Genomic DNA, 20,750 nt, shown 5'->3' with positions numbered 1-20,750 from the left:
TATTCATCTGAAAATGAAAGCAAGAATTACAAATACATGTGACCAAACAGTTTTAAAATAGTGATCTTAAACTCAGTGAATGAACCAATTATTTTGTCTTTTTACCGGCAAATAATTCAAATAGAATTTGTTTGATCAACTTCAATAACTGCAGGTGGTTTAAGTAACAGCGTAAAAGAAAATAACAAATTTAACATGCAGTATTTATTGACTTGTTAAAAAAATTTCTAAAAGAATATTTCTAATTTGTGAAAAAATGTGAAACTGTATGTGTCTTTTTAGCCAAAAATGGAGATACAACTGTTGTTGAAATACAAAACTAGATGCTGAAAGGAGCTTGCTATCTATTGGCTTACCTAGTATACTGTACATTGAGAAATTCTTGCAAGCATCTATTAAGTGCCAGTCTTTGTAAGAATCAGGCAAATTAGAAAAAATTCAAAACATGGCCGAAAAAAAACCACCGACCTAACCACCCTATTTTGAAGATACCTTCATCCTGAGTTAGAAATGGTAGGTTTTTCGTTTCTGCATGTCTGGTAATTCGAGAAATATCTAGATAAATTTTGGTTAGAATGATAGCAAATTATGGTGTTATCTCCCCTTAATTGTTAATTTCTAGTGCATTTCAACCAAATTATATCTTGAATTACCAGAACAGGGAAAGGAAATGAATGTCATTTTCATGCACCATTATACATTCTGAACTTAAATTAATGTAAAGCTGAGCGGGTTTTTGTTTGCCATGTTTTCACCACTGCCTGATACTTAGGCAGATTGGTACTTAATGCGATTGTTGGACAATCAACACAAACATGAGATTAACCATTGCCTTTTCAGGAAATGCTGCATACAAATAATGTTATCAAAATTTAAAATGCAAATTTTTATTTTGCAATAAAGTGGATTCATTTATTTTCGAGGGTACCAATTTTAGTGGATTGAGGAAAACTTACACTTTCGCAGATATTTAATTTCGTGGTTTTGCCAATGTCTGCATACAAGCCAATGGAAAATTTATAATTTGTTGAACATTTAAATTTGTGGTTGACCTGTACCCACGAAATCCATGAAAATTGGTATCCAACAAAGAAAAATGAATCCACAGTAACCAAAAACAATAATTTCTGAATTTACAGTAACACACATGATGTTTATTCATTCTGTGTACCTTTCCGGCTTTAGATGAATCAAGTTAGGCAGTCCAGAAGAGAACATTTTCTACTAGTGTATGACTGTTGGCAGATACCTTGTTCTAAACTTTTTCTCTTACGTTGCTTTTAAAAACAAAAGGTAAGGAAATTATTTTACTTTTTGGATGGTTTCCTTTTAAAATTGCTTTTTCATTGAAACTTCTATTTTTCCTTTTATGTATACATTGTATATGGTGAATTGTTATAACATACTGTAAGATTCAAATTGACAAAGCTGTATTCTGTGTAGTTGTTTGTTAATTCTATCCAATCTACCAACAGTTCTTCCTCTCCATCAGAATAACATGATGTGTTCCTCCACAGTGAAACTTCATATGTTGATATCTCAGATTCTGGATCACTATAGTTTGTCCATTGAACTCTGACAGTTGTATTGTCAGAAGTGTAGGCCAAGTGCTATAAAAAAAAGAGTTAATTCATTCTTCCAATTTTTCAGTTCTAATTAGCCATGTCATTAGCAATATAGTTATTCAATCAGTTTTGTGTTAGACAGATTCTTAGAAATTAGAAAACTGAGGCTCTAAAAAGTGTTGCTCACCTAGATCTATGTGCATCTTCAATGATTGACATCCTCCAACAATTTGTACTAGGATATAATTCATGACAAAAGTCTCTTTTATGCAGATTATTTTTTCTATTTGCAGTTTCTCTCTATCTTCTTCAGTTTTTGCCCAAAACATAAAACTAGAGGCTCTAAAGAGCCTGTGTCGCTCACCTTGCTCTATGTGCATATTTAACAAAGGACATTGTAGACAAGAATAGAATTCATGACAAAAATCTCTGTTTTGTTGATCTTGTATTGCTGATCATTTAGTGTGTTTAGTTTCTCTCTATATTCTTTAGTTTTTGCTCAAAACACAAAAGAGGGTAAAAAAAAAATCCTCATTTAAGGGCAATAACTCCTATAAAGAGTGACAGTCTACAAACTATATCAGCAAAATTTGACTTGTTAGTAGATCTTGCCTTGCTGATCATTTTTGTGATTCAAATTGTCTATTTATCTATTATAATTTTCATCATATAAGGCAAAACGCCCCAAAAATGGTAAAAATCGTCATTACAGGGCAATAACTACAATAAGGAGTAGTTGGACAACATCCTTGCTTATCTAAGTTTCTATCTATCTATTATAATTTTTAAGATATAAGGCAAAAACGCAAAAAAAATTGATAAAAATCATCATCAAAGGGCAATAACTCTAATAAGGAGTCCACTGACGATTTCGACCATGAGACTTAAATGTGGAACTTGTAGTGCTGATCATTTTTGCAGTTTAAAGTTTCTCTCTATCTATTATAGTTTTTATTAAGATAATAGGCAAAAATGAAAAAAAAGAAGGTAAAATTTGTCATTTAAGGGCAATAACTCCTATAAGGAGTAGTCTGACAGTTTTGACTTATATGTACAATTGGTAAAGCTCAACATTTTGAACGTTTTTGCTCTTGTCAGATTTTTCTCTATTTATAACGGTTTTCAAAATAATAGACAAAACTTCCATTTTACCCCTATGTTCTATTTAAAGCCGTCGGCCATCTTGGTACTAGTTACCCCAATGATGATTGTGGCCATGTCCAGTAGTTTCAGGAGAAGATTTTTGTAAAAGTTAACAGAGGACGACAGACGCCCAGGGACGACGGACTCTGAGTGATTAGAAAAGCTCACTTTGGGCCAGGTGAGCTAAAAAGGTAAAAACTCATCATTTAAGGGCAATAACTCCTATAAGAAGTCGTCTGACAGTTTTGATGTAAATGGACAGTAGGTAGATCTCCAAATTCTCAACATTTTTGCCCCTCTCAGATTTTATCATTTCATAGTTTTCAAGATCAAGATAACAGACAAAACTTGCATTTTACCCCTATGTTCTATTTTTAGCCATGTCGGCCAAGTTGATTGGCAGGCAGGGTCAAAGATGATTGGGGCCAAGTTTGGTCCCAATTTTTTCAGAGGAGAAAATTTTTGTAAAAGCTAACAGAGGACAAAAGTATGACGCAAAATGATAAAAAAAACCTATTTAAAAAAATATACCATGTTATAAAATGGACCCGCAGTCATAGCACCATACATTGGAGGTGTTGTATCAACTGTGAATTTGTGGTGAATCATTCCGCAATCTCCTGATTCATCTGCAGCTGTAATATAAATAGAAAAAAGATCAAATCAGATAAGTATGACTTGGATGTCTTTTTAAGTGTATGTAAACAATGAAATATTTTGCCTTGTCTGAAATGTAACACTCAATCATATGTGACTTTCCTGTCTACTTTTCTTAGCAAAACTGACATTTATCTTTGTGACACTTTTTGATTGCATGTTTAATCAAAAGTGAATATAATTCTGTAAATAGGGGAATTTTAAGATAAACTGATGTATTGTTGTTTGCTTTATGTCCAGTGACAGATATTTCATACATATTCAAGACAAGGATATTTATTCACAACAGTTAAGCGTTCAGAATGCACAATAGTCAATAGTCAATACACAATCCACAATACCAGTTTTTACCTATAACCCAGGAATAGTATGTTCCTCCTGACTGTAACCGAAGCGATGTCAGAGTAAAGAATGTGTTTAAGTTAATGTTGATCAATGGTGCTACATTAAATGCTTTTTCCACAGCTTGCTTTCCTTCACGACCTTTAATCTAAAATATAACAAAAGCGAACATTTTAATGATTTGGTTATTTCTTGGATTTAAAACAATAGCAAAAGTATGTGTCTATATGTATAGGTCTATCAATATATAGCAATGCTATATATTAAACATCGAACTAACAAAATAATACTTACATATTGTTTACAGTCAGTTCCAACAACTTGTGTGTGATTGGACAGTCCTATATAATACATCATTATATCCAACTTAGATGTAAAACCTTCAAATTGTATATCTACATAAGTATCTGTATTGATATAGTCTCCCATGATAATAGATCCACCTACAAAAGTAATTAATATATCAGGATAAAGTTTTAAAATGCTATATTCATTGTTTTCAAAACTTTATTAGTCTTAAGCTAATATGTTCTAAGTTTAGACTAACTACCCTGTGCAAACATTTAGATTTAGTGATTTTGGAAAAGAAAACTTTGAAAGATTTTTTTTCAAAAGTTTTTCTACATATAAGTTATATTGCGGTTGATATATCAAATTTTAAGCAAGTTCTCCAAATTTTAAGTTGAAAGAAAACCAATTCTTAACATCCATCTTGCCTAAAGTGCTGAAAATTTTTGCCATCTTAAAATTACCCATCAGATTTTTTCTGCCAAGTTTGATTAATAATTTCAACAGCAAAGAATAGTCTCCCAGAACAATCATCAAATAAATTTTAATTTCAAGATACTCTTAAGACAGATGCAGCAGAGTTAAAATCTACTTTGCCAAATGCTTGAAAATGAGATTACTAGAAAAAGTTTAAAAGCAGGGAGACAATAGACAACCACTTGAAACTAAGTAAGGGAAATAGATTGCAACAAAGAACTTACCTTCAACACCACCATCATATCCAACATGGAAACCATTAGATGTCACCGTGGCAACAGAATAAGATACACTATAGGCTCTGACAGTAAAGTAATACTTTGCTAATCCTGACTCTAGGTTAAGATCATAGAATGTGACAGATTTGTTCCCAGCAATATTTGTAAATGGTACAACATTATCCCTGGTTTTAGGAAATCTTCTGTCTGTTCCAACAGCTACTTCATAAAATAATACCTGTTGTGTTTTACGTTGTTCCTCAGTTTTTGAGTCATCTACCTGATATCCTGGATTTCCTAAAATAAATATTGTAATGAAAACTGTATCACTGACTCTAACTAATGAACACTTTCAATACAAATGAGTGCCTTACTTAGATATACCTTAAGATTTTGAAATTGTGAGATTTCATTGTTGTGATCTTTTTTAGGAAGACATTTCATTCAAAATTCAATATAAATGAAACCTACCTTCAACATCTACCTGAAATGAGGCAGATGCTGGCAGACCAAAACCATCCCAGTTTGCAGTGACCTTACGTTGAGAAGGAAGTATATTCAAGTCAAATCCAGTTATATATCCATCAAACACTTTGCCTGGAAGCAGAGGATCTTCTTCTATAGTTACTCCATTACTTCTAATAATGTAGGTATAATTCAAAGCATTTGTTACTCTCAACAAGGAATAATACAGTTCTCTGTCATTCAAATGGAGTCCATCAAGCATTCCATTTTCTGAAACTGAAAGAAAACATTTCTGAATATTTATTTTTCTAGTTGCAGATAAAACATACAACTAATACCATTAAATGGTTGTACCAAGATTAAAAAAATTAAAGAGGTTACTATCTGACTTGTAGTGAGAAAACATTCTCCTCTTCATATGTCCTTCCAATCTCATGAGCATACATGCCAATTGTTGCAAGTGTTGTTACATTACATTCAACAGTTTTCTATTCATTAATGTAAACATTGTAGAAACTGAGTATTTTTTTTTGTTCATTAAAAATATACACATTTTAATTTGTTGTTAACAGAAAACCATGACAACAAAGCACCTCAATAAATGATAATACATTAAATAACATGAAATAATTGTAAATGTATAATTACCGTGCATGTCTAGCCATTCTGAGATAACTTTTCCATCTAGCCTCTGTATCTGCCATTCATTTCTCACTGATGGGCAAGGGTCACCTGACAAATCCCATGATGCTCTTAGTGTGTCAAAACTCTTCTGGAAATCTCTGTAATAATTTCTATATAGTGAATAGTAATGAAAAGTTGGTTGGACAAAAACATATTGAACAATCCAAAGTATTGGCAGACTGGAAAAAGGTTTCTGACAAATCTGAAAAGTGCTCTCACATTTCAACTTGTCATTATCAAGCTGCTAACCATTTATGAAGTTATTCTATTCACAGGTACTACTGAAAAGTGTGATTAAACAACTGTTGGACAAACCGACAGCAGATGGACAAGTTTAATGCAACATGGTTATAATTATGAACATGATTTTATATTGAAGCTTTATATATATAATTGAAAGGAAATTTATGCTTAAAATCCTATTAAAGTTTGAAAAGAAGTAAATTAGCCAGAATGCTTACAATACATACTGAGGTAGCATGAATGCTTCTCGTGGTAATTACAACAGAACAAGTTTAAATTAATTTCTTACACATCAACATCAGAGTTTTCCAGTACATCACTGATTGCAATATGTGACAATGGCTGAAGGCCTTGACTTAGGTAGGATATATAAACTCCATTTGAAGTAGCTACACTTGAAACTCCAGCTCCATTTGTTCCTCTGATAGATACATAAACCTATAATATATACAGTAATTGTATAAACAAATGTATGAGGCTTACATACTCGAAAAGGTACAGTTAGATGGTTGAACAGAAATCAACCATAACACACCTTTCTGAATGGACAATTCATCAACTAATAAGTTATATTGACAAGATGTGTTTGGAAAAAGGTGATCAAACATTACTACTTCAATTAACCAGAACTCAATTTTTAGCAAGAGTGACCTTGACCTTAGCTTTGATCTCAAAATCAATAGGATTCTTTCCCCTTCCCTATATTTTCAATCATAATAAATTCCATTCCAATCAAGCAAGGAATATTAAAGTTTCCATCTACAAACCATTTGTTTTTAACACATTGAAGGAAAGACAGATGAACAAAGTGATTACCCATAAGCCCCTGACTTTTCTTCGTGGAGTATTACAAACTAAGCAGAATAAAACCTTTGCTTTTGGTAATGCCTTCATGCCTTTCATGATTTGTTATATTACAAAGTTTAAAAGGAACTTGACACAGGACAAAGCATTTCATCCAAACAGACAGTTAGATGGACAGTGACATGGAAATTTCTATATATCCTTACATTTAAATGCAATGATTTATTTTCTTTATTAGAAAATATTATTTGTAAGACCATACAATAATAAACTACAGTTTTACATTTTTATGTAAAAAATGAAACAAAATATCCTAGTAACCTTTCTATATCCCATCAGGTTCAGCCCAGATACTGTATAATGTCTAGCATCCTCAGGAATATCAAAGAAAGCTCTTATCTGTCCCCCACCTGGTGTTGTTCCTACTGCTATCTGGTACCTGTTATATTGTAAAATAATAGTTATATAAGGTACTGTATAATGTCTAGCATCCTCAGGAATATCAAAGAAAGACGTAATCTGTCCCCCACCTGGTGTTGTTCCTACAGCTATCTGGTACCTGTTATATTGTAAAATAATAGTTATATAAGGTACTGTATAATGTCTAGCATCCTCAGGTATATCAAAGAAAGACGTAATCTGTCCCCCACCCGGTGTTGTTCCTACTGCTATCTGGTACCTGTTATATTGTTATTGTCAAATAATATATATTTATACAACTGGAACTAGTACATGTCAGTGTTCTGCAATCTGTTAAAAATAAAATAAGAATGTGTCGGAGAACAGGACCGCTCAAGCTTTGCAAATTTTCAAGTAAAAAAGGGGCATAACTCTAGAACGGTAAATGACTCGCTGCCCAAATTTGAACTCTGTCTGCGTGTTGTGGTTCTTAGCATTGTGTATGAGTTTCATAAAATTGGGATGAGACAAACTTAAGTTAGATTGCAGAAACTGAAAAATTGAAAAGGGGCATAGCTCTAAGTGACTCACTGACAAAATTCGAATTCTGTCTGCTCTTTTTGGTTCTTTGCATTGTGTATGAAGAAGGATGGACGGACAGTCAAGGGTAACTCTTAACGCCCTGTTGCCAACAGTGGGGCATAAAAATCTATCTGAATCAGAGCTATATCACCATATCAAACTATGGCCGTATTTTGACCTATAATTGTTTACTTTTTACACATTGTGACTTGGATGGAGAGTTGTCTCATTGGCACTCATACCACATCTTCTTATTTCTATTCAAAGGACTTGACATTTTTATCTTTATCAAATTTATCTGAGTGAGATACAGTATTGATATTAGTTAATTAATGCAGGTAAAAGAAAACATACTTAATCCTATTGGAATGTAATTTGAATAAACATTAAGATATTCAGATATATTGTTCGCAGGAATACAAGTAAAAATTTCTTTGAAAGTTTGGTATCTTTGCAAACACCCCTCATGGACATGATATATCTGTTTAATTACACTGAATGTCAATAGAAATGGCTAAGATTTCAACTTTAATTTCTTTATTCTTTTGGTTCAAGACTTTAGTAGCAAAATAAACAGATAATTATATAAGCATCTCTGTGAAGGGTGGAAAAGTCATTTCCATTTTAGCACAACCACCAAGGCAGAGATTCCAGAACATAAGTACAATTAACTTCAACGGAACTTACTTATGTATTTTCTACAGTATTTATTCTTATACCAACCCAACAATTTCAGATTCATCATCAGTAAACAGCTGCCATGTTGCTGATACAGAAGTAAGGGACTCTGAGCAGACGGCATCTAAGGCATCACATTCTGTAAAACAGAACATTTATATCTGTTAGGAAAATAGAATTCCAATTAAAGTCCGTATCTTTGTTATAGAAGTACGGTATGAAAGGTTTTCAATTTAAAAAAATTTAAATTAAAAATCCTGTATTTATAGACTCTGGACATTTTAGCTACATTGAAATAGTCTATAGACACCTGTCTACTGTTGAAGACTGTATAAAGTTGAACTCTAAATGTTTTATTGGTTATTTTTGTTGCTGGGTTGCTGTCTCATTGTTTACCCCTCATCTCCTTTTATTCAAAATTGAATAATGATTGAACAATATGTTCTCTGTCAAATCTATTTGACTGTTACATACAAACCTGCAAAATGAGTTAACTCATTTTGACATTTTGCAAAAGGTACTTAAATTCAAATATTAAATATTAATAACTTTTTCAAAAATTGGTCTTTGGATTATGAAAAACTTTGTAGGAGTGATTTAATAAAGTAGCTAAATCTGTTTAACTTCTCTAGTTCCTTAATGATGACTTTTCAAAATGATTAAACTTATTTGAAGTGAGCTCAAGTGAAATCAACTGTACCATTATTTTTCTCATTGAAAAACAAAATTTTCCCTAAAGGAATTGAAAGAAATAACAACCTTCATCTGTAGTGCAGATTTTAGCATTCATTGCCACTGTTTCGCTGTTGTCTTTTACATTGATTCTATAAACTGTATGTAGGTCCACCACTTTCCCATGTGTAGGTGGTGTTGTATCAATGGAGATGGGTCCAGAGAATGCATATGTTTCCATATCCACTGAATTGATTGCTGTTACTGTGGCAAAGTAGGATTTGCCATGGTTTAAAAGATGATTCACTCCTAAGCAAGAAAAAATACCATGACATACTGTGAAAGTGTTAAATATTCATTAAAAAATTTGTAAAAGGTTCACGAGAACCCTGTGTTTCACATGTGATTGCTGCTGTCAGTGTAAAACTGTAATGTTGACTTCAAAAAGTAAGTCCATTTATCAGTAATATACAGAATTTCTTTTTTAAAAATCAAGCTTTTTTCAGAGGCTATTTCTTGATCTTGAAGATTAGCTTCTGTCTAAGTTTAATAACAATCCATGAAGCTTTACAAATTTTATCATGTGTCAAACAAAATTAATCCCAGACTGTCTGTAAATGTTAAATGCAAAAAAACTAAAGATTTGAAAAAAAACCCAATATATTACCTTTCATATTATAAAAAGAAACAAATCCACTGACATGTTCTTCAAATATATCTGAGGATCCTTGTTCTGATCCTAGTGAAATGGTAAACTTCTGGATAGGGCTCTCTTCATCTAAAAATCCTGACCATGAACACAGTATTGGGGTTTCCACCTGAAAAGTCAAGAAGTGAATATAATATTTTCTATAAATAGAAAAAGAAAAGATTTGAGTTAGATATCCATTTGGCAAAAATACCATTAGAAACAATCACTATATCAAATGAACAGCGCCTATATCGGTGTTCAATTTATAGTTGTTGGAATGTCTCCAATGATAAGCAAAACTAGATAGGTGGTTACAACAAGAATATACCTGCCTGCAGCCGAAGTATCACATCAATGAAACAAACTCATCCTGTATGTCATCATCATATACGAATGTACCAAAAGTTAGCTCCAGATCTACAGGGATTACAAAAAAGTCAAGACAAGTGTACAATTTTCAGGAAAGTCAAAGGGCCAAAAACTGTTAACCAGAGGGAAATGCAAACCCAATATGTAAGTCATCAATGAATATGTACAAAAAAAAACCAAATTCTGTCTGCGTGTTGTGGTTTTTAGCATTGTGTATGGGTTTCATAAAATTTGGATAAGAAAAACTTCAGTAAAAATGCTGAAACTAAACATTAGCAATTTTCCAAGTTTAAAAGGGGCATAACTCTAGAACGATAAGTGACTCATTGTCCAAATTCAAACTCTGTCTGTGAGTTTTTATTCTTCGCATTGTGTACAAGTTTCATAAAATTTTCATGAGGCAAACTAAAGTTAAAGTGTAGAAACAAAAATGGGAGGGACAGAGGATGGAAAGACGTACGGCAGGACAGATGGATAAGGCTAACACTTAATGCCCCCGTTGCCTATGGCGGGTGCATGAAAAGTCCTGTCAACTCTTTGATTACAGAATGACAAAAATAAAGGAAGGACAGAATGAGATACTAAGGTAAGACTATTAAGTGGCTAGGGCTAAATCAAAACCCACATTCTATAGGAATGTGAAGGAAGCCTTTTTTATGATTATCAGTTGTGAAATACTTCTTATCTAATCATACAACTTTGTACATTATTTACCCCTATGTATTCTGGACAAGTTACATATCCTGTTCCTGGTTTACTGGTATCAATGATAATTGAACCAAATGTAGTCCTACCAATCATACCAGCTTTATCTTCTGCCCAGATACTGATTATATTTGGTTTGCCTACAATGAAAAAAGTTCCAGCATGAATACAACTAATGTAAAATGGACATGCACACTAGATGTACTGTTTTATGTACATGTAAAATATGAGAACAGCAAATGTACAGGTATGTGTAAATTATCTACAGTGAAACTGCTTCTTTACCTCACTTCAGGTTCTTTGATAATATAAATCAATACCGATGAATAATAATTCAACCAACTCATACTTCCTATTAAACTGATTTTAACAAAACTATATATACCTGTAATATCAGGTGTTACAGTACCAACTTCCATGTGACTACTTTGTGTAGAGGATATATTCACTTCAGATCTAGGTGATATATCCTCAGCATATGGATATGTCCCAACAGAATACCAGGCTCTTGTTATACCACTGTCTGTATCATTGTAGTGCCACATGGCAGACAGGGAATCAGTTGAACTTTTATACATTGACAAACTTGAACCAATTCCACCATTGTCTGCACTTTCATCAGAAAGTCTGTGTAATAAGAAAAGAGTTACTGGTATATGAGATACCAGTGTATCTACAGGGCCTCAGATGTCTATTTTGTTTAATTTTGGTTTTTTAGTTGCTGACTCATGGGCATCAACCCATCAATGAAATATGGATAAAGTACATATAAATAATTAGACTCAGAAAGTAAAATAGAAATATTCTAAAAAAAATAGAAATAGTGACTATACATGAACAAGAATTTTAAAATATGGGATATCTATAATCCCTGAATAAAAATTGTCAATAAATTCCAGACTTTTATGATCATTATCCTTATAAAAGACTTTGTTGAAGATTTGATATAAAAATGAAGGCCCTGTCCTGGCAAAAAGAATTAATGAGATATTTTTTTAAACTCCCCTGGAAACCCTGGTAAAAATATTCCACTTATTTCAGATTGTTCTGATTATCAAACTCTTTTGAGGTTTTGATGAATGGAAATCTTCTATCAAAGGAAGATCTGACACAAAATGAAGTAGCTATACTCACAGGTGACAACAAAGTCATGATGGACAGACTGATGAAGGACAGGTAAAAAAAAACATTAAAAAATAGTTTTAACATGCAAAGAATAAATAAAAAGTTTACAATAATTACCTATCCAAAACAATGTCTGGTGGTAATAAGTCTACAGTTATTCCATCTGATACAGACTCAATAATATTTCCAGCGTTAGTAACACCCCTAATGGTAGAATAATATGTATTTCCAGGCTCCAGCTGAACATTTACCTGTGCATATCCAGAGCTTGTTAGGCCTAAAAAATATAGCAAAATTGAAATAAATACATTTTTCCAAAGCCTATATTTTGATATTCATGTGTTTGTGTGCTAAAAATGAACTGCATATTAAACTAGAGGCTCTTAAGAGCCTATGTCGCTCACCTGTATCTAGTGCACTTCCTAGCATAATTCCAAAATCAACCAAAAGGTTGACTGAGGTAAAGTAATATGGTAATAACTGGACTTTACCTGTAGAGCAGTAAAACCTTGATTAGGTGGGGTATCCTTTTGGCTATGCAGGATGTATAAATGATCAGCCAGACAGAATAGGGACATTAAATCATGCTTTGTGTACGGTGAACACTGCTCTCAACACTTTAAAATAAAACCTTGCAACAACTCTCATGTGTTTATTCCACGAGACATGTCACTTTGCAAACATTTAAATAGCCTGGTAAACACCAACTGATTCTGGGGAAAGGTCTTATTTCCTTTGCAGTAATTCTTGGTGTTGTTTACTGAGCTGATTAACAGAAGCTACTGATGTTTAAAAGTCTATGTTTTGATACAGCTAAGAAGAATGAAAGTCACACCTCCTCAACTAAAAACAATTATGTTGCAATGAGGCAATCAAAGTTGTATGTTAATCGTGTCAAAAAAATACTGATATGTATCTTAATTACCATCTCCAGCAATATTTTGCTCTTCTACATGTAAAATTCCATCAGCTGAAAATGTGGTGACATCTTGTCCACCTGGACTTGTTCCTACAGCCCATTCATAGGCCATAACACCATGGAGATGACTCTCAAATCCTGTAAACTGTACACTTAGAGTAGAAATGTCAGATTGGTAATCGATGTCAACACCAATGTCAGATACAGGATCATGGTCAGTTCCATCTGTACCATCAATAACTATACCTACAAAACACAGTAAAGGTAAAACCCTGTAAACTGTACACTGACTGTAGAAATGTCAGATAGGTAATCAATGTCAACACCAATGTCAGATAGAGGATCATGGTCTGCTCCATCTGTACCATCAATAATTATATCTAAATAATTAACACATTCAATTGAAATATTTTTCTAAATGTGAAAAAATACACCCCTTACCCCTTTTCACCTTAGTTTTTACTGCTATTTCTCATCTTATGTAAAGTTTGCCTTTATGTTTTAGAGACTCAAGAGTGTGAAATAAATCTAGAATATCCCATTGACAAAAGATAGTCGAAAACATATATATGCAGAACCAATTTTGTATGACGCATTTATATTTATTTGAACATGAACCTCATTAAAATCACCTGTTTTGTCAGCTGGGGTCTTGGTATCAGTGTCAGTGATATCCACGGATAATCCATCTATATATTTATCTGCTTTGTCAGCTTCCATCACCGTTATTGGTGTTGACACCACAGGGGAACTTCCAAGGCCTGCCATTTAACTTACATAATATGGTTGGGTCTTGGGATTAATGTCAGTAACATTTATAGGCATAAACCATCTATATATTTACCTGCTTTGCCAGCTTCCATCACCACTAATGGTGTTGACGCCACAGGAACTTGCAAGACCTGCTCCATTTACTGCTATCAAACTCACATAGAAAACTAGGGACTTGGTGACATTGATACCAGGGATATTCCATCTACATATTTACCTGCTTTGTCAGCTTCCACCACCACTATTGGTGTTGAAATCACAGGTGAACTTTCCAGGCCAGCTCCATTTAATGCTATTAAACTAACATAGTACACTGGGGTCTTGGTATCAATATCAGTAATATCCAGGGATAATCCATCTATATATTTATCTGTCTTTAGTCCAATATCTGTCCATGACTTAACCTCAGTTCCACCTTAGAATGTAAAGAAAAGTATCCATAAAATTGCTATGAAGGTAACTGAAAATTATTTCTAAAGATTCTTCTACATTGTCCATATGTTTAAGGAAGAGGTCAAAATATTCATGAACCTTTGTTCATTTTATTGGTGTGTATGATGGGTTACATAATTTCAGTTCAAGTTGTTATAGAAAATTGTATTACCTTTTTGAATTATTGTTTAAAGGTAATTGTTTATTTTGCTTCAGAAAAGTTATTGATCAAACTTAGTATGAGAAAGCTAAATTTGCGTCAGTTTATACTTTGAAAAGATCACATTGGGTTGATACATGTTGCAATGTGGAAATTGTGTTTTTTTTTTGTTAGCTACAAATTTTCTTTAAAAATGTTTGTATCATAAGTTGTATGCATAAATACCCTTTTTGTAATATATTCAAGAATGCTCAAAGCTATTATGGAGCACCATAAAAAGCTATTAGAGAGGTCAAAATGCAATGTCTCCTGTAAACACCTATAATAGTGAATTGCATTTTATTATCTTGAGTAATTCCTACGCAACATTATTTTGATTACCTGTAAAGGCTGTGACAATTACATAACCTCCAACATTGTTATATTACTTAACATATACCTGGTGAGGATCCAACAGCTATTTTGTAATTGATAACACCAGACTCATGATCTGATGAAAGCCATGCTGCTTTTATACCATTTGTATCTGCTTGCCACACATAGCCGTACACAGTCTGCCCTTCGTCATCTGATAATGTGTTGACATGAAGCCAGTGAATCTATAAATTGAAACAAGCATCCATGTATTATATAGAATAAGGAGATGTGGTATGATTGCCAATGAGACAACTATTCACTAAAGTCCAAATGATGTGGATGTAAGAAACGCTAGGTCATTGTCACCTTCAATAATGAGCAAACCAAAAATCGTGTAGCCAGCTATAAAAGGACTGACATGAAAAATGCTAAATAAATTCAAACCAAAATAAAACAGCAGCCAGTTTGATTGATTTCTAGCAGGAAGTATGAAAGGCCTTGTCATTCTACCTTGTCAATATATCATATGATATACTCTGCTTTATACAAGATCAACACACCAAATCAGATTATCAGTGTGGTAGCAATCATCATGCAGGGTCCCTAAATTCAGCCCAAATATAAATTTAGCAATGCAATGGACTTGCTGTGGACTTTAAGCAGCCTCAAACCCCACACTGCTTTTTTTGCGTCCCTCTCTCTAAAGACTAATAAATCGTCATGTAGCCGGTAAATAACTTACAATAGGGGGTGTTGTGTCTACCATTACACCATTTGTTTCAAAAGCTGCCATAAAACCTGCTTTATTAACAGCTCCTACTCTTATACTGTATACTGCACCCTGTCGGAGAGTCAGACTGGGGTCGATAAACTCATTCAGATTTCCATCATCCAATTCAATCCAATCATTGCGAGTTTCTAAAATAAAATCAATGAATATTTTGCAAAAAAGGTTCAACATTTAAAAAATATAAAATAAACATAAAAATACAGAATATAAATATATATTTAATTATGCTCATAACAAATAGCTGTGTTACATTAACAATAAGTTATTATGCTTGAGTTGAGCAAATTTAAAAAAAACACCTACAAAGAATTTTGTAGTTGTCATAAACATTCCAATAGCATATTACAAAGTAAAAATGTTAAAATATCACCAAATGATTGTTGAATATTTTAATTTGGTTGATTGAATGTTGCTTGCTTAATATTATTTTAATTTGACCCTAGAATTAATGGCACTTTCTCTACATGAGGCATTGGATTAATCATCCCCATTCTGACTGGACTTGCCTGCCAATTTCCACATCCCACGCACCCACTTTGGCAAGAGTTTTACTGCCCGACAGAAGAAGACCAATTAGGGATGACCATATTTCTATAACCCAGTCAACCCTTGGGGTATGAACAGTAATGGGAAAGTCATATAATTAAAAGGTGGATAAAAATTCAAATCTATTTGTATAACATCTGGAATTTCAATTGCATACTACCTGGAACAATTTGTGATCTTATGCTCTGGTATCTCTGGTAAATCTGTATTTTAAAATGATCCAATCCAGATTCTTCATCAATAAACTTGAAATTTGATGAGAGGCTGGTGGTATCAGACTACAAATACATCATTTCATATCTAAACTGTGTTTCAATAATTGACTTGATACATTAAATATGAAATAATTTTACGAAAAGAATTTCAATGATAGAATACCATTACACATTGCTACAATACCTGTGTATGATTTTTTTTTTTAGATCTGATAAGCAATATATTAGAAGGAAATTTAATATACATTTTTTAAATCTTGATTCATAGTAGTTTTCTTTATTGCAATATTAATTACTTATATCCCTAGGTTTAAAATATCTTTTTATAAAATGTGCCCAGTTCAAAAAATGATAATTTGGTAGAAATTTATTTTAAAAGCATTTTCATTTCCAATCATTAAAAGTTGAAATTTGAATTTTAAGAAGTATTTGTATGATCTAAGGCATTTCAAATTAATCTGAGTTGTAGCGTTCATTTCTAAAACCTGTCAAAAACTAGATGTGTAGGAATGACACAAATGCTTGACGCCATTTTTATTAGTGGAAATTTGTGCTTTTTAAAGTTTCAATCTATCTATTACAGTTTTTAAGTTAATAGGCAAAAAAGAAAAAAAATCATCATTAAAGGGCAATAAGGAGTCGATTAAAAATTTCAATCATGAGACTTATTTGTAGATCTTGTCTTGCTGATCATTTTTGCTATTTAAAGTTTCAATCTATCTAATATAGTTATTAAGATATGACGCAAATATGCAAAAAATTGGAAAAAAAAATCATCATTATAGGACTATAGGACAATAACTCTAATTAGGAGTTGATTGAAGATATCAGCCATGTTGACTTATTTGTAGATCTTGTATTGCTGATCGTTTTTTTTATTTAAAAAATTTAAAAAAATGGTAAAATTCATCATTTAATGGCATTAAGGGAGCAACCATTTAACTTCAAGGGGGGGGGGGGGGGGGGGGGTTATGGTTTTTTGTCGGAGACAGAACATTTTTATTTAGTTTTTCGACGCTATCAATCAAATTTTTTTTTTCAAAATTTAACACTATAAGGTATGGGTAAAAATCTGGATTCAGAATAATTTTTTTTTGGTATCTGCTTGACCACAATATTTTTTTTCATCAAGTTGGGGATCAGAATATTTTTTTAGGAAAAAACCATAACCCCCCATTGAGGCTAAATGGTCGTTCCCTAACTCCTATAAGAAGTCGTCTGACAGTTTTGTCATAAATGAACAATAGGTAGAGCTTAGCATTCTGAACATTTTTGTCAGATTTTCTTTACTTATAGCAGTTTTCAAAATAATAGGCAAAACTTTTTAAAAAGCATTTTACCCCAATGTTCTATTTTTAGCCATGTCGGTCATCTTGGTTGGCAGGTGGGGTCATCTATCACATTTTTAAAACTAGATACCCCAATGATGATTGTGGTTAAGTTTGGTAAATTTGGCCCAGTATTTTCATAGGAGAAAATTTTGGTAAAAGTTCAGAGACAACGCCGATGGACGCCAAGTCATGAGAAAAGCTCACTTGGCCTTTTAGGTCAGGTGAGCTAAACAGTCCGTTTAACTGTTATTTTTACAATAATTTCAAAGTCCAAAGCCCTTTATTTTGACGAAAATCAGTGGAGCGGACCCAAAGGTAAATTCGATCTGTAGCTCATTATAGTAGACTCACATTCTAAAATCAGCTCAATATGTAGAGGGGTTTAGAAAAAAAGTCTGTATAACTATTATTTTCCCGAAATTTTCAAAGTCGATACCCTTTAAGATTAGGCAAAAATCAGTGCAGCAGAATCAAATGTAAACTCGATCTGTAACTCATCATAGTAGCTATAAACTCACATACTAAAAATCAGCTCAATATGTTAAGTTTAGAAGAAAAAAGACATATAACTGTTCGTTGTGGAATGACGGAATGACAGAATGACAGAATGATGAAATGATGGAATGACAGATAAGGGTTATACTATATGGCTCCAACCTAAGTCAGCAGCCCCATAAAAATATGAAGACATTAATAATGTCTTTGATAATTTAATATCTACCCACCTGAAATTCCAAATCCTCATGCTGAACAGAACCATCTTCTAGATATACAAGCTTTGGAGGTGTGAGATCTACTATATAACCATCTGTCTCGTTGACTATTGAGTTGAGAGCTCCATTTGTAGTTTGCAGAACCAATTTTACTCTATCTTTATGTTCAAAATGAAAATTCAGCCATTTAGCACTTTCTGTCATGTTAGAAAATGTTACAAAATCTCTCACTACTTGGAAGTTTTCTGATAAATTCCTAAAATAAAAGTAGATTATATTAATCAATTGACTATAAACATATGCAAATTAAGATCAAAATCAAGTCAAACAGTTTACACTCTTTCAGCCAAACTTATAATACAAAGGAGAGAGTATGATAAACCCACTTTTTTCAGTCCCTTGAATTCGAAATTAAAAAGTAATACAGAAAAAAAGACGAATAAGCTGTAAGATAAAAAAAACAGCCAAACTTTGTTTTGCAGGAATTAAGGATTTACACCTATCGGGACTCTGTAATTAATTATTAATTTTTTAGATCGAAAGAATACTTTATTTTTTGAGAGAATTCAGGATAACACTCCCTCCTACTACCCTTCTTGCTAGCTCTCTCAAATTTTTGTACAAAAAAGTCCAAAGAACAAGTATTTGAATTGGAGTGGCCTTATAGAAATCTTTTGTCATCATAAAAACACCATGTTTCTCATAGCTGATAGCTGTTCTATCTGGTAAACATTCTACCGTACTTTACTTTAACCTTCAAGAATATCTATAAACTATTCAATAACATACCCTGCTGCCTGAACTTGAACATCATATTGTCTGATCTTTGATTCTGGATCATAAAAATTCATCCATTGAATCTCTACTTTAGCTGCACTACCAGAGAACTGGATGTCTTCAAACCCTGTGTTATTTCCATCAACAACATCTCCAGGAACAGGTTTTGTCAGATCAACAGTAACTGTAAGGGAGTGTAAAATCAATGCCATTTTATACTTTCATTTTTACTATTCCTTTTTTTTTTTTTTTTAAGTCAATTCATTTCTAACAGTTGAAGAAATTGATCAGCTACCTTGTAGTCATTGAGTACATCTTTAAAAAAAACAATGTTGCAAATTTTGTTTAAAATAGTCCAAAAATTTGAAGTCATAAAAAAGAGTATTTTGCACCAAGCTTATATCTAACCTAACATGTTGAATAAAAACCTGACTGACTGTTGATTGGTTCACATAGAGTTACACATTTCATGCATATTCAATATGAAAAAAAAACACATACTGTGGCTTCATTATTATTTGTGGGATATCAATTTTTATGGATTTCGTGGGAATAAGTGCACCACGAATTAAATAGTTTAATGAAGTACAAATTTGCTATACCGTAGGCATGTATGCAGACTTTGGCAAAACCATGAAATCAAATATCCACGAAAAAAGAAATTTTCCTCAATCCACGAAAATAAATAAATCCACAGTAGATAACAGAATTTTGAAGTAAAATATGAAAATAAATCTTTACATTCTTTAAAAAAAAAATTAAAATTAAAATTGGGGAACCATTATATTTTCTTGCAACATAATAAAATTACTTAAAATTTGAAAAAAATTATTTACATCAGATCATATTTCAGTATTCTATAAATATTATAAACTCTCACATGCAAACAAGAATAGGAATCTTTGATGATTAAGTATTACTAGTATTTAATTCCCATATTCAAATTTGATACATCTTTTTATCAAATCTATGACTATGATCTATGTTTTTTTATACCTCCATTTGAGATAGCCGACACATTTTTCTGATTGACAGCTCCATTAAATGCCCATACAGTGGTGAAATAAGTATGTCCATGTTCCAGGTAATTTTCAGGAGTTAGCTCTACACAAGCTTCATGTGTTTTCCTGCTGTATTCTGTCAAGTTAGCAATGTCTGTCACATTTATCTGTTTGACAGAACTGACACTGACCAAATACAATCCAATACCAGACTCTGGGTCATAGAAATGTAACCAGTTGGCACAAATCTGAAACAAACATGGGAACATGCATTTTTTTTTTTTTTTTATCAAAACCTAATCTTAAAAGTGGTTGATCCATTGCCTTGATGGTTTCCATCAGTAGTATGCTCTTAGAAAGACACAACTACAACCAATGTCATCTCAGTAAAGGATGTTCACTACTCTTGTTTTTGATTTTTTGCCAGATATTTGGAATCCTCTACTTTTATCCATGTAGTGCCAATAAAAATTTTGCCCACTGACCCCTACTTTTCTTTTCAAAAATTTACTCCATATAGTTTTAAAAGTCATTTTTGAAAATTTTATGAAATCCTTGTTATTTTTTAAATACTTTTGAAAGGAAAAAGGTGTCAATGTTATATATATGGAAAGTCTAGAGAGAATTATTT

At 32.5% G+C, this 20,750-nt stretch overlaps 2 protein-coding genes across 2 annotated transcripts; both read right to left on the bottom strand.

Moving 5' to 3' along the window:
• Positions 1 to 3,947: 3,947 nt before the first annotated feature.
• On the bottom strand, positions 3,948 to 5,810 carry LOC127719260 (uncharacterized). The gene is made up of 4 exons (XM_052225276.1): positions 5,804 to 5,810; positions 5,162 to 5,431; positions 4,697 to 4,987; positions 3,948 to 4,150 (listed from the first exon to the last, which is right to left on the bottom strand). The coding sequence occupies exons 1-4, from the start codon at positions 5,808 to 5,810 to the stop codon at positions 3,948 to 3,950; spliced, it is 771 nt and encodes a 256-aa protein (XP_052081236.1).
• A 1,355-nt stretch (positions 5,811 to 7,165) lies between these two features.
• On the bottom strand, positions 7,166 to 19,330 carry LOC127719259 (uncharacterized). The gene is made up of 13 exons (XM_052225275.1): positions 19,131 to 19,330; positions 18,354 to 18,597; positions 16,243 to 16,360; positions 15,489 to 15,664; positions 14,829 to 14,988; positions 14,015 to 14,212; positions 13,033 to 13,272; positions 12,225 to 12,384; positions 11,368 to 11,609; positions 10,992 to 11,122; positions 9,885 to 10,035; positions 8,591 to 8,684; positions 7,166 to 7,565 (listed from the first exon to the last, which is right to left on the bottom strand). Exons 1-13 carry the CDS (start codon positions 19,328 to 19,330, stop codon positions 7,166 to 7,168), a joined length of 2,514 nt encoding a protein of 837 aa, XP_052081235.1.
• Between the last annotated feature and the right edge of the window lie 1,420 nt (positions 19,331 to 20,750).

The sequence above is a fragment of the Mytilus californianus genome, unplaced genomic scaffold, assembly GCF_021869535.1.
Source record: "Mytilus californianus isolate M0D057914Y unplaced genomic scaffold, xbMytCali1.0.p SCAF_11, whole genome shotgun sequence".
In the NCBI taxonomy this organism is placed as follows: Eukaryota; Metazoa; Mollusca; class Bivalvia; order Mytilida; family Mytilidae; genus Mytilus; species Mytilus californianus.
Note: the sequence above shows the minus strand (reverse complement) of the source record. Positions and strands in the feature narration are given on the sequence as shown.